A 15,371-nucleotide genomic window follows, 5' to 3' on the forward strand; every position below is an offset into this window, starting at 1 on the left:
CCAAACCAGATCCTTTAGGAGTTGAATTTTGAAGTTTTGACTTCCTGATTCTAAGGATGGGTCATATTTTAGCTGCAGAATAAGAGTAAACGTAGCTTGAATATACCACAGCTAAAATAATGAATCTCTTCCATGTCTGTCAGTAGATTTGGCGTATAAGTATATCATGTGTAATTCAAATACAAATTGTAAACCATACAAGCCCCATCTCTAAGCCAATCTCTTTACCTGGAAACCTCTTTAGCCCACATTTTCTGCTTCTTCATTGAAATTTGTTTTTTTGATTATTTCATTAGATGCAGTCAGGGGCTCAGGTTACACTGGCAATGAGAGAAAATATTGCCTTTCCTTTATAAATAAATAACGGGTTCAATTATCAACTATTGAGGGTTATACTTCTCTTATGTCACTGTCCTCTGGACTACCCATTACATGTTTCTGATTCAAGAGGCTACCAATTGCAGTGGTCTGGAACTAGTCAAGTAAACACCCAGTGTACATTCAATCCTTGGTTCCCAGGAAGTGATGTCTCCCCAGAATAGAAATTGAAACCATTTGATAGCAGATTTTACAAAACACATATTACAAGATAACATAAGGTGAAAATATCGGTATAGGTCTATGTAATGACCAAAGAAAATTTTTAATTTTTTTTTCAGTGTTTACTTATTTTTGAGAGAGAAAGAGACAGAGCATGAGTGTGAGCGGGGGAGGGGCAGAGAGAGAGAGGGAGACACAGAATCCGAAGCAGGCTCCAGGCTCTGATCTGTCAGCACACAGCCCAACACGGGGCTCGAACCCACGAACCGCGAGATCATGACCTAAGCGAAGTCAGCCCTTTAACCGACTGAGCCACCCAGATGCCCCAACCAAAGACAATTTTTAAAGAGGAATTAATTGAAAGAGCCTTGAGCAAGTCAGCTGTGACACCACAGAATTTTGTAGTACCTTGAAGGGTCATAATTTTTCAGTGGTGTAATGTAAGTATAGGAAGGCTTCGTGGAAGATGATTAACTGTGTGATTCCTGAGCCTCTCTTTCCCTCCCAACCCTTTTTTCTTGTATGTGTATTCTTTTAGGAAACATTTCAGTTAAAATATAATACATTTCACTGTATAAGTGTATCATGTCTCCATTCTTCATTTTGCAGAGGGCATGTATATCCGGTTATACCCAGAACAGCAAAAGCGAAGATCAAATAATTGTTCCCTCTCAAATACCAGTATAACCAAAATGTATTTTATACACCAAGACATTATTTGAAAGAGGGTCATTAACTTACTAAAAATTATTTTCTTCTTACTGTTTTAATTTTTCCTGTTACCCCTTTTTCATATTTTTTTCCCTGTATAACTCTGCATTTACTAATCTGCATAAAAGCCTGGACCAGTTTCATAGCAGCCTATTTTGTCATCAACTTCTTTCTCTTAATAAGATAGTCATTTTAGTAATGTGTCATTTAGTATATATAAAAGAGGCACCAGATTAAAACTCTTAATCTTGGGCTATTGGGGTGTTGACCAGTAATTGCTGTTTTAGCTTATAGGACCCACATTTTGCTGGGAAAAAGCTGTGTCTCCTTCTCCTATGTAACTTCTCACTCTAGGTGAGAGCATTTTTCTAGTTTTAGGATATATATATCTATATATATATATATACATAGATAGATAGATAGATAGATAGATAGATAGATAGATAGATATACATACATATATATATATATTTTTTTTAATTTATTTATTTATTTTGAGAGAGAAAGGGAGAGAGAGTAAACTCTCAAACGTGCACCAGCACGCAAAGGGCAGAGAAGGAGGGAGAGAGAGAATTTCTAGCAGGCTCTGTGCTGTCAGCACAGAACCTGATGTGGAGCTCAGTCTCAGGAACTGTGAGATCATGTCCTGAGCTGAAATCAAGACTAAGACAACGGATTGAGTCACCCAGGCTCCCCTAGATTTTTTTTTTCATTCCATGTAACTATTTCCTGCCATTCTTTCAAATCAAAGTTAAAAAAAAAAGGAAATGAAGACCAAAAAATCAAATCTATTTTATGATACATATGCAATACCGTGTTCTCTTAAATACAAAATATAATAATAAATGTAAAGGATTTGTATGGATTTTGGAAACTAGCACTTTGAACAAATCACCCTTTAATACCTGGAAACTAACTTAAAGAGATGTAATCCATATCACTGTTTCTCATTAATATTACAAATTCTGTGAGCACTTAAGGAAGTGTGGATAAATTATACTTCAAGACATGAATTCGGAGTGTTCTAGAAAATCTTTTAAAGAGCACTGATACAGTGTAATGCCCACGGAATTCATCTCTTCCTGCAGTATGTTTTATTATGTCTTAAAATTATTTATTAGGAGAGAGAAAAACAATTTCTGTTAATAATTTATGAATATTAAAATATTGATGAGCATTACCTAAATGTGACAGGATCCCAGCTGGTGCACAGGGCTGACACTGCTGAAATGTAGCCAACACAAGAGGCGTGCACTAAAAGAGCAGAACAAATGACTTAACAGGGGCCTAAAAGCAGCAATCAGAAGAGGTTCATTTAACTTAGAGAAGGCACAAGCTCCGAGCAATTGCCTCTACTTAAGTAAGTGTGGAATTACAAAAGACTATTTATTACAGTCGAACAGGGCCCTGCAGCTTGCTCAAAGATCTTTGAAGAATTTCAGCAGTTACAAAGTCTTGCTCAGTGCAGAAGCAGTAAGCGTTGGGCAGATCCCAAGCAGCCTGCAAAGCTTTCATTAAAAAGTTAATACAGCCTTCCTCACGATTGTTCTTTGAAATGAATTATTTTCTCTCTCATTTTTTGTTTTTGTTTTGTTTTCGTTTTGTGTTGTTTTGTTTTTGTTTTTTTAAGGAGAGATGCCATGCATGGTAATTTTCAAAACTTCTCTGAAAACTGTATTTTAATTGTTAGGAAAAATAAACCAGTTTCATGGTGATATGGAATGAATGAATGTAGGGTCTCCATGGGTTTACTAAGAAAGTGTTCCAACATCAAGAATCTTTGAAATGCTCTGTAAGTATATATTAAAAGTTATTCCATTAATGGATTTATTTCAGAACAAAAATGAGTGGAATTTCTTCATTTTGTACAAAACAATATTTATTTCCCAGGACATTAGGGCTACAACTTTTCTATTAACAATTAATGAATTGTTGTTTTGTTTTGTTTTAAATATAAAGGTTAAAGTAAAAGAAAATAATTCTCAAAAATTAACATATTTTTGTTTATTTATAACTGAATGATGTATTTAGAAACATTGAATACATTTATAAAATTTTAATGAAATATAACCAAAATAAATTACCCTTTGCTAAGAATCAATTCAAGAGCAGCAAACCAGTACAGGTTGGAGGGGTGAGGGTGCTGTGAGGCCAATCCAAGAAATAAAACAATAATATTGAATAGACAAAAATTGAATATGAAAGGTAAATGATGTTAAGTTACATGAAAGGATGTTAATTGCTAATGGGAACAAAATATGGATAAGAAAATATATTTACTTTCCCATCAGAAAAGCAACAGCTACATTTTTCCTTGGCAAAAGATTAAATTATCATTCCCAGGCCATTAAATGAATGAAGCTTTAATTACAAAAGAGTTCAGAAGATCTTACAAATAATAGAAATAGGAGAATGGGGAATTTATTGAAGCGGATTTTTCATTTAGATTTACCCTTTCTAATACAGTGTCACGAGGCAAGCTTAGCAAAAGCTCTATTTTAAGTAAGGAATACAAATGAAAGGCATTTACAGACAGGAACAATTTAAGAGGTTAGATGCAAACATCAGCATGGGACAATCACAGAAACATCAAATCCACAAATAGGAATCTTCCAATGCTGGCTATTTTGGGGAATACAAATACACAGCGTTCTAATGCTTCTTGATTGAGAAAAATCTGTAAGAAAATAGGTCCTTTAGCAGTGAAAACAATTCAACAGTTAATGTACTTGATAATTCTTGATTTTTGTATTGTTTCATGTTTGCAATTTCTTTTGCCGCATTCTATTAGGGCAGAATGCTGCTGAACCCCACAGTGAGATATTTCAGTTGGCCAGTGTACCAAGGTTGAGATCTGAAACCAGAAGTGCACTGAGGGATAGTACGCATTTTTTTTAATGGAAGGACTTAAGGAGGATATCACTTAAAATATATTTAATCTTTCGTTAGAAATGAAGGTAACCGTATGGTATCTGATCCAAACAGATGATTTTTACTCATATTCTGTACTTTAGATAATGCATAGCAAAACATAACAAATACAGAGTCAACACCCAATAAGACACCTCAAAATATGTCCCAAGATTTGTGACACGAAGTGTATTCAGTTCTTTGGTATTTTTATTAAATATATATATTTTAAGAAATAAAAATGTAACAGCAGAAGATTGTTGTTTCCTGATATTTTTATTCATGAGAGATTTGGTTAGAAGTCAAGACCTACTATAATATGTTCTAAACCCTGTGTATTTTACAATACAGTAAATATTATTATTATCTATAGATACCAAGGGACTCCTGGTGCGTAATGGATTCCAGTCCTCTTAAAGAGTTGCATATGAAAATGTTATCAATGAGCTGAAGAATCTGGCATTAATAACTTTGCAACATTATAACAAATAGGTAGCCCTGATTTTTTTGTTCTTTTTTAATATATCAAATATATTTCATTGCTTACATTATAGTAGCAGATTGAAAACATCTGCTCACTTGCCACTAGTCCACCAGCAGCTGAAAATCTCAGCTCATTTTCCATAGGCCTGTATGTACCAAGGCTATAATCCAGCTGCTGAGGCTTGATATGGGGCCAGATTAATACTCCAGAGCCTTTGAAATGGAGATAGTGCTTTCTTGCCAAAGATTAGAGCAATGATAGCTTGCATTTGCTTGTTCCCTTCTCGTTCTGCTCTTCCTTACCGCCCTTCCCAATTGGATTGATTTGTGTCCTCCCCCATCCCCTCCCATTTTCTTTACAGCTCCATCACCTGTCATGACGATTAAGAAGGATCGAACATCCAGAAACAGCATCTCTTTATCCTGGCAGGAGCCTGAACACCCTAATGGGATCATATTGGACTACGAGGTCAAATACTATGAAAAGGTGGGGAGATGACGTCAAAGGGTTGGGCTGTGTAGGGAAAGAGGTTACCTTCTTATGAGTTGTGCACTTGCAAAGAAACCAGTGGCATTGCTAAGAAATGGTAGAGCTCTGTTTGGAACTTGGGTCCTCTGATACCTTTGATTTATAAGTAGAGTGGGGTTTTGAAATCACTGTGCCAAATATCCCCCATTCTATAGCAATAAGCCACAGCAAAGATGTCAGTACCAAACTGAAGCCATCTAGTTATGGCATTCGAAATGACATTTTTCCTTCTACATTGAGAGACCCTGTTCTATCAGCTATTTCACAGTGATTCCTTCATCTCTTGATGGACTGTTCCTTAGTTTATTGCCTAGGCATCGTTTCCTGACCTTCACATTCACATGAATTTCATTCAGTACAGATACTGAACTGTTGAACATTGAACTAATAACAAAACCATTGTATAATTGAACTGACAATGAAAAGCTGTCTTGATGTCGTACTAGGTAATTTAGAAGGTGGGCATAGATGGATGAGTCTGGTCCACATCATAAAATTGTGATTCAGTAATACAATTATAAAAATAGGTACATGATTATTTATAAGTAGAATTTAGGATATAGTATTTCATCACTCTAAATGGCACTTATTTTTCTTTGGTTATAAATTATGGTGAGGTTTAAAAGCAAGATGTATTCAAATCTTATCAGAGGTGGGTGGCTTTATAGCTACCAATGTGAACGAAACATATTTGTGTGCAGTTTACAAAGTATTTCAAGGTGAATTAAAAACAAATTGTGCATTCGTAGAGCACTTCATAGAACAATTCTGCATACATTATTTAATTTTGACCTGTCTGATAATCCTACGAAAGTGGGCAAATAGGTTCATCCACAAATAAGAAAACAGAGTCCATGGCATTATTTGAATTCCTCACAAGCTCACTGCTAATAAACAGGTATCTGTTTTGATTCCAGGCAGCCATGACTCCTCCGTTAGTATGTTTCCCTCTATTAGAAACCTTGCTCTACCTGAGTATGGATCATTAGAGAATTAGTGGTATAAACAGTTGTGCAAAAAAAAGTAATGCATAAACATTTATCTACATTGTGTAGTTATTCTCTTTATTGAGGGTAATGTATTTCACAAACAAGTACGATGCCATTTTTTTCCATACGGCCACATGCAGGGAAAGGAATGTCTCTCTCATTAAAAGAAAACAAGAGGCCTAATAAACTTCACTGTGCTAAAGTCATAGTGTAAATAACTTACATCCTAGCTTTTGGTGCTCCGCTGTGACGCTGTGAAATACTCATCTGATCGAGATCTTCTGTTTTTAAAAGTGTGACAAGATAGATTGGGCAAATATAAGAATCCATGTTTTATAGACAATGCAACAAAATAAAAAAAAATTAATGATATGCCTCAGTTCAGATTAGATAGCAAAACCAGAAAACACCCAACCTTAGACATTTAGAGCTAATTCAAAAATACAGTTAATCTATGTTCATATCTTGACAAACATACACAAAATTCTGAAATTGTCAGATTCTACAACAAAGCACAATGCACATCCTTATATTAAAACAATATTAACCAGCGCAGGAAAAAATGGCTGAATCTACTTTTTAATCCTTAAACATTTAAACATTTGATGCAAACTTACTTGCAATATTATCTTTAATATATACATTTATATAAATACTTATTTTTATCTTAAATATCTTTTATCTTAAATCATAAATTTAAAAATTATCCTCAAATACATATACACATATACGGACACATGTATATACACATATACGTATACATATATATACATATGTATATATACACACATATACATATGCATATACATATATATAATGATGCTTAGAAATGTTTTGAATGTTTCACTAGATTTAAATTCTGTAAGGTCTAGCTTTCTTTTACTTTTTCTTTTTTTTTTTTTTTAAGGTCTAGTTTTCCTGACTGTTTACTTCACTAATGATGATGAACAGATTCAAGTTCCAGGCATAAGCTCAATTTTTTAAAAAATGAATTAATTCTTTCTGTAAAATAAATATATTTGATCCTCTTTATTATTTAATATACCAACTCAAATGTGATTCAATACATAACCAGCATCATTAACTAAAAAATGTGCATAATGTACAACTTTTTTTCCGGTAAATTCTGTTATTTTGGTTGAGGATATCCACTCCGGGCCCCGGCACAGGTGCAGGGCATTCCATCATTGTTCAAAATCAGGTTACCCATAAAGTGCTCAGTATACGTTAATGTGCCTTAGGGGAAAAACACAATTCTCTGAAAATCCGAGTTTTGTACACAAGGCTTGACACAAAGACTTTACTGTTACTTTGCACTGTGAATTTCCTAACATACAATGTAAGTCTCCTGGAGAAGATCCTTTGGGGAAATGTCTCTAGGCTTTGATCTGAAGATATTTGTCTCTGCTAAACCACAGTGACTTAGATTAAATACAGTGCACATATAAGTGATGCTGAGAAATTTAATGTAGCGCCATATGTAAAACCTGGGCCTTTTTAAAGTTTAATATTTTATAATTGATATCTTTCTGAGAATCAGTAGGGCATCCCTATTAGGTTTAATTCAAAAGGATATGTTCCTCTTTGTAAGTTTATTTTTGAAATCAGATTGAAGCTTTCATTCAGGCTTGGCTGTGAAGAAAGCATATCACTTTGCATGTTCACTAACCAGTAAGAATGAAAACTAACTTTTCCTGCTTTGTGTGCAAGGCGCAAATCATTTTATCCAAATTAGGAAATTCTGTATATATTGTTAGCTTCAAAATGCCTCTATTGTATTCAGAGAGTGAAATAATTGTCACCTCTTTTATATGTCCTATGTTAAAATCTGAAAGAACTGGTTTTGGGTGGCTCACCTTTTTACCATCCAATAGACTTATGAAGATTTGATTGTAACATGATTTTTCTTACCTCAAAGCAGGAGCAAGAGACAAGTTATACCATTCTGAGGGCAAGAGGCACGAATGTTACCATCAGTAGCCTCAAGCCTGACACTACTTACGTATTCCAAATCCGAGCCCGAACTGCAGCTGGCTATGGGACCAACAGTCGCAAGTTTGAATTTGAAACTAGCCCGGACTGTATGTATTATTTCAGTATAGGGTGTAGGGGGGAGGGCTGTTGCAAAGTTGTCTGATAATTCACTCTTTTTCTCCCTATCTAAATTTAGATAATATGTTGACATTTAGACACATTGAAAGTGTGCTGCTTGAAATATTTAGCCATTTATATAGCGTTGGGTCTGTAGTGTGGGTGTGCATCTGTGTGGGTTTTTTTTTTTCTTTTTTACAAATCAAACATATTCTAAGGCCTGGAATGCTACTGGTCTTCTGTTGGCCATAAATTGCTTTGAGGAACGCCATTTAATATGGTAACATACTCCCAGTACCTGTTCATCCAGATGTTCCAGGTTCATTGCATGATTCAGTGAACTAGGAAAAGAAACTTGCTGATCCATGAGGATTTTAATATTGTTTTAATCCTTAACATATTCAATCTTGTATCACTTGGAGATTAAGGATTTTCTAAAACCTGATTTATCACCTCATTCACATTCACAAACAATTTGGATAATCTTGTGTGTCTGACACCAAATTTGGCATAGACTGGTCTAAAATTGGCAAACATTTTCCCAGTAGCATTTCTCTTTTCTTCAAATGCATTTGCTTCATATTAGAAAAACCCTCTGCTAAAATATGATTTTCAAAAAGCTAATAAATATCATGGCCATAGTACTAATATGGAGTGAACACAAGTTCAACTTCAAGCTAAGGATTTTATTTAGTGTATTAGTTAATGAGGAGACTATTATATATTTATTTCTGTTTATTATATTCTAAAAAAGATTAAACTGGTTTATTTGTTTTTTAGATTAAACTTGTTTAAAGGAAAATTTGAAGAACAGATAAATATGCATATATAAATACATATTTGTGTGCGTATATATTACAGGCAATCAGGAATACTTAAATTTATTAATTTGTCCCAGACTGATTAATATCCTATAGGACAATAAATGTAATGATTGGAGTCATCTTTTCTACTGTACATAAACCAGTTCTATCTCTAGTGAACGTTTTATTTTAATTGTAATGGGAAAAATTGTATACATCACTCAGTTTCCTGCAACTTAAATTCACAGTTGTAAACTAGCCTAGAAAGACAATCAAAGATGAACTCCTTTTAGAAAAAATCATCCAGGGAGGGTCTGACAATGGCCAGCACAGTACCGGAGAGAAACCCAGTAATCTCTTTTGACTGTTCTGATTTGGCATTTCTCCTGGCATGTGTATTTCCTGTCTAAATATTTTGTCTGCGATCTAAAAGCACATTGGTTTTGGTACGGTAATATTTTTATTATGCCCACAATCCATACCTAATAGAAACATTAAAAGATAAACACAAATTATAAAAAACAGTTTAAGTTAAATAATAGTTACTGTATCAAACAGTTATGCTATTTTATGGCACACCTTTTGTCAGCTGATTGGAAACGCCACTTACCGTAACCAGCTGTACCTTCCGCAAGGTGTTGAGAATCTAGTGTTCTTAGAAATTATCAGCTCACGCTAAAACGCGGTAATTCTTCTAACTCGAAGGCGAGCTGCCATCCCCCAAAACACTAATCTATATATACTTCAAAACCTCTGCTAATTCTCCTGCGATGGATACACGTGTTTTCACCTGTGGGGCGGTCTTGGGAGTGCCTGCTCGGATGTCCCTGCCACCAAGTCAGCAGCTGCAGACAGCCTTCCTCTGCTGCACCTGCCAGGACCCACCGCAGGCCTCCTGCAGGGGCCACGCTCTCCTCCATGACTAAACACCGCAAGGGCACAGGAGTCAGCCTCTTCTGCCTAAGGCAGGACTCGTCCACGGGTAGCCTTCCCTCTGGGACTCCAAAGAGAAATGGCTCTCCGAGAACATTAGAAACCAGAACGTTATAAAATATCATGAAAGTGCATCCTGAACAGGTTTAAAACAAATTTAAAATTTTAGATGACATCATAACAGAGTTTAATTGCAATTTAACATTGGTAGTTCTCAATCTTTTTGTAACATTTAAGTAATGCAAAAAAGTTGCCTTTTTTTAAAGATTTTATTTGTAAGTAATCTCTACACCCAAAGTGGGGCTGGAAATCACAACCCCGAGATCAAGAGTCGTGGGCTCCACCGGCTGAGCCAGTGAGGCGCCCCGCAAACAAGTTTCTTGTTCTGAAATGATTACAAATTGAATTTTTTTTCAAACTTTTAAATGGTTATTTAAGTTAAGAACAACAAAACCTACATTTGCTTTACCAAGAAAGATCACAAATCCCAGAAAGCGAAAAAACACATGTTCATTATATCCTGTGGTAGAAATTAGGTATCTCGAGGGGCAGGAGGGTCAGATCACCATTAGATAAACATATTTTCTGTTTTTAATCAGCACTTAACTCTAGGTGATATGTAAATTTTCAAAGGGAACAACAAATCCCAATATACTAATGTGATTCCAGATTTACTACAGATACTGCCGTGACGGCATTCTGCACGAACCCCTAATGAGGCTTCCGTGTCTGAGGTTTAAGAAATATTCCATTTGAAAACTACAGGGTTTGGGGGTTTTGCCAAATAAGTTTTATATTTGCAATACTTCCACTGATGGATACAGCAGATGAAAAGAGAATAAGAAGGAAAAGATGAGCTTTTTAACATCATGTTCCTCATTATAAAAATCTTTGAGTGGTACGGTTTGATATTTTGAAAACTCAGTTTACTCTTTTTCACCATAGAATTCTTCCAGACTTTAAATATGGATGAGAAAAAAAAGTATCTTTTGTCTTAGGGGGAAAAAAAGACAAAATCAACTCTCTGTTTTTTTAATCAGAATGATGTATCCATAAAAATTCGTTCTAAGAACTTAAGAGTCTTATTTGTTATATATTGATATTTAATATATATATATATATGACTGATGTTTGTATTTCTTTAACATTTTGCTGTTTATTCTAATTTTTTTCTAGTTTTTATTTTTAAAAATTATAATAGAAGTTATCTTTCATAACACATATAGATATTTCTTAGTAGAACAAAGTGGGTTTTTACCTGGGGTTTAGATAATATTTTTTGTAATTATCTTTTTTTTTAATTTTTTTAATGTTTATTTTTGAGACAGAGTGTTAGTGGGGAGGGGAAGAGAGAGAGAGACAGAGACACAGAATCCCAAGCAGGCTCCAGGCTCTGAGCTATCAGCACAGGGCCCGACACGGGGCTCAAACTCACAAACGACGAGATCATGACCTGAGCAGAAGTCGGATGCTTAACCAACTAAGTCACCCAGGGGCCCCCAAATGTCTTATTTTTTATAGTTATTATCATCTTCATTTCACAGACAGAGAGACTGAGGCATAGAGAGGTTTAAGTAAGCTTTCCAAAATCACACAATTGGTAAATGACAGGTCTGATTCGAGAACCTATGTATTTATGTGATAATATATTAAGCATTTTCTTTCTTTTTTGTTAAGTTTTTTTTTTGTTTTTGTCTTTTTGAGAGAGAGAAAGAGTGAGCAGGGGAGGGGGAGAGAGAGAGAGAGAGAGAGAGAGAGAGAGAGAGAGAGAGAGAGAATCCCAAGCAGGCTTGCACTGACAGGAACCCTGAAATCATGACCTGAGCCAAAATCAAGTCTTGGACGATTAACCCACTGACCCATCCAGGGACCCATTAAGCACTTTCATAAGCATTTTATTTGATCCTGTTCCATAAGTTATTCCGGTACTATTATTTCCTTTATACATAGTTTAGGACAGAGTTTATGTGTGTTTTTTCTCGGGTTGCATAACTAGGAAGTAGAGTCAGTGAACCTAGAATCTCCAAATTTTGGAGTACTAATCTAGTGCTGCAGTTGTACATTAAAAAAAAAAAGATATTATGCTGAAATTGTAGAGTTCATAGGAGTAAAGGGGCTTCCCTAGAGTCAAGGTGGCATCTCCAAAGCACGAAGTACAAACAGAATGAAACTGACGTGCTTGGGAAAGCAGACAAGTCAACTGTCTGGAAACCCTCACTGGGCAGAAACTGAATCCACAGCACTTTTTGCCAGTTTTTTACCGGAGAAATGAAATAATAAAAATATATAACATTTATTAAGCACTTACTCAGTGCTTGGAACTATTTTAAGTGTTTTGCTTGTATTAACCCATTTAATCCTTGCAACAGTGATCTTGTGTCACACAGCAAAGTAAGTGCAAATCCAAGCATTCTGTTTCACGAGACTGAGCTCCTAACCAGTCTGCTTTAGGGAGAGAAGGTCGGCTGTATGTGCAGGATGTTCTAAATGGGAAGTGGCCAGAAATAGGGGAAGCAGTTTGCTTGTGGGAAAACATATTCAAAATGAGTTTCTAAGACATGTAATAGATAGCAATTTTTAAAAGTGTTCCACGTAACATTTTTAGACAACTCTATAATGCATTTATTCAAAATCCCTCATTATAAATGTTTGCTAATTTCACTAACAAAAATGACCCATTTTGATTATGTGCCTTAGGTAGTCCCCAGGATTCATAGATATTTAGAGCTAGAGGACATTGCAGAGATGTCCTAATTTAATTCTGTCTGTGACAGAAAAAGAAACAGAGAATTCCTCTTCCTTCTATCATGCTTCCTCTCCCAGTTTCATTGACATTTATCTCATCTCCTGGCTAAACTTCACAGAGAATGCAAACCTTGCTGCCCTTTAGAAGTTACTACGATGTACGTACAACATAGAAAGCATGAGATAGAGTTATTATTATAGGTTTACAGAGCATTATTGAATCACTAGGTTAAGTTACTTTACAAACTAATCACAGATCTGTATCCAATGGATAGGTATGTATCCGTCCAAGGGTTCTGGGAGAGAGATGTCAAGATGGACTTCTATGAGCTTTATAGGGGAAAATGCAGAGAGAGGAAAGAGGCGGGAAGAACAGAAGCTGTCAGGCTGCACTTCTTGCTGGGATGTCTGTCACCGTCTGTGAAGAGGTGGAGGGAAAGAGAAGAGTGGAGGAGGAGGAGGAGCTTCAGCCAGCAGCGCAGCTCTGCGGGTCTCCCCTGGGGGTCCCGCAAGGGGTGGGGAGCCCCAGAGTGAAGACTGCCTTAGAGGAGTCCTGCACTGAGCAGGGAGGGCCTGGCTCCAGTCCCCTTGTAGTGTTTAGTCATGGAGGGGAGGGTGGCCCGTGCATGAAGGCTGCGGTGGGTCCTGAAGGTGCAGCAGCTGGAGGCTGTCTGCCCGCTGCAAATTTGGCAGCGGGAATATGCGAGCAGGCACTCCCGTGCCTGCCACAGTGGTGTAAACAGTTTGCTGGTAGTAAAGAATAAAGAGCTTGCAGCAGTTTATATTATGAGGATGCCATCCTACCACACTTGGAGCTCTTATTTTCAGATGCTTAGAAAACTTCTTACAGCCCATCTGCCATGTCTCTTTATTTGCATCATTTAGCTCTCCCTAAAACTGCATTATTTTCAAGAAATCCTTCCAAACTTAGATTTTGATCAGGCTGAACATTTGATAATGGCGTCTGGAGAGGTGATAGTATTCAAATAATCACACTCTCTCTTCTAAGCTCTTTAGATATATCGCTCATTCATTTGTTCAATCAGCATTTACTACAAGGGCAATATATGTTAAAATACGAGCATGTGAAAGGCCTTGTTCCGGAAGCTGTGTGTATTTTAGAGTCTAGGGATTAGGATGCTTATGGCGTTTGTTAGCAGATGAGGCTGGAGGTGTAGGCAAGGAACAGGATCTTCAATGGCTTTACCTGCTCTGCTACAGAATTTGCATTTTACCTTAAAAGTGACGGAGAGGGGTGCCTGGGTGGCTTGGTCGGTTAAGCGTCTGACTTTGGCTCAGGTCATAATCTCACGGTCCGTGAGTTCGAGCCCCGCGTCGGGCTCTGTGCTGACAGCTCAGAGCCTGGAGCCTGTTTCAGATTCTGTGTCTCCCTCTCTCTCTGCCCCTCCCCTGTTCATGCTCTGTCTCTCTCTGTCTCAAAAATAAATAAACGTTAAAAAAATTAAAAAAAAAAGTGATGGAGAGCCCTGCAAAACTTTTATGCATGACAACAGCATGATCAAATTGATGGTTTAGAAGGAATATTCTACTGGCCAGATAAAAGATAGGGAAGACATGCAAATAAAGACCAATTAGGATTTTCTAATTGTAATCCAGAAGAGAAATGAAGACATGAACTAAAAAACACTTAAAACAGTTTGGTGATTAATTGGATAGTGAATGATGAGGTGAGGGAGAAGACAAGATGATTTCGTATTTGTGTTCTCTATCCTTGCTACTCGAAACATGGTCTGGAATCAGCCAGCATCAGCATCACTGGAAGCTCATAAGGAAAGCACAGTCTCAGGGCACCTGGGTGGCTCAGTGTCCAACTCTTGATTTTGGCTCAGATCATGATCCCAGCGCCATGGGATTGAACCCCATGTCGAGCCCCGCACCAAGTTCCGTGTTGAGTCTAGAGCCTGCTTAAGGTTCTCTCTCTCTGTCTCTCTCTCTCTGTCTCTCCGCCCTCTCCCCTACACCCCTCTAACATAAAATAAAATAAATTTAAAAAAAGAAAAGCACAGTTTCAGTCCCCACTCTGATTCTGACTGAATCAGAAACTTCTTTTCCAAAAGATTCCCAAGTGGTTTGAATGAACATTGAAGTTAGACAAGCACTGGTCTAGCTCAAGGGTCAGTAGACTTTTTCTGTAAAGGGCTAGATAATAAATATTTTAGGCTGTGTGTGTAGACAGCCTCTGTGCTCCTACTCAACTTGGCTATTGTAGCACAAAAGCAGCCATGGATAATACGCAAATGAATATGGCTGTGCTCCAATACGGCTTTACTTATGGACACCAAATTTTGAATTGTACGTAATTTCTACGTGTCAAAAATCTTCTTTTGACTTTTTACAACCATGAAGCGAATGTGAAACCATTCTAATCTCCTGAGGTAGACAAAAACTGGTAGCAGGCCAGGTTTGACTCCCGGACTATTTTTAGGTGAGTGAGTGATGAGACATTCACAAAGGTAGGAGAGCAATTTTTTGGTGGTATGTGTTAAAAAAAAAAAAAAAAAAAAAAACGAAAAAACAAAAAAAACCCATTTGAATAACTCTAGATATTGCAAGATAATTAAGCTTGTTTAGAAAGCTTTTAGGGCACCTGGGTGGCCTAGTGGGTTAAGCATCCGA

General features: G+C 36.6%; 1 protein-coding gene across 3 annotated transcripts in view; it reads left to right on the plus strand.

The window, feature by feature from the left end:
• The window catches only part of EPHA3 (EPH receptor A3), a 355,677-nt gene that overhangs the window by 271,252 nt on the left and 69,054 nt on the right, over positions 1 to 15,371 (plus strand). For 2 of the 3 annotated variants that reach the window (XM_011285988.4, XM_045036779.1), the window contains exons 6-7: positions 5,007 to 5,131; positions 8,081 to 8,243. In XM_011285988.4, coding sequence (XP_011284290.2) covers positions 5,007 to 5,131; positions 8,081 to 8,243 — 288 coding nt within the window. The remainder of the gene's footprint in view (positions 1 to 5,006; positions 5,132 to 8,080; positions 8,244 to 15,371) is intronic. The other variant, XM_023238873.2, reaches the window with a different exon arrangement.

This window comes from Felis catus, chromosome C2, assembly GCF_018350175.1.
Source record: "Felis catus isolate Fca126 chromosome C2, F.catus_Fca126_mat1.0, whole genome shotgun sequence".
Classification (NCBI taxonomy): domain Eukaryota; kingdom Metazoa; phylum Chordata; class Mammalia; order Carnivora; family Felidae; genus Felis; species Felis catus.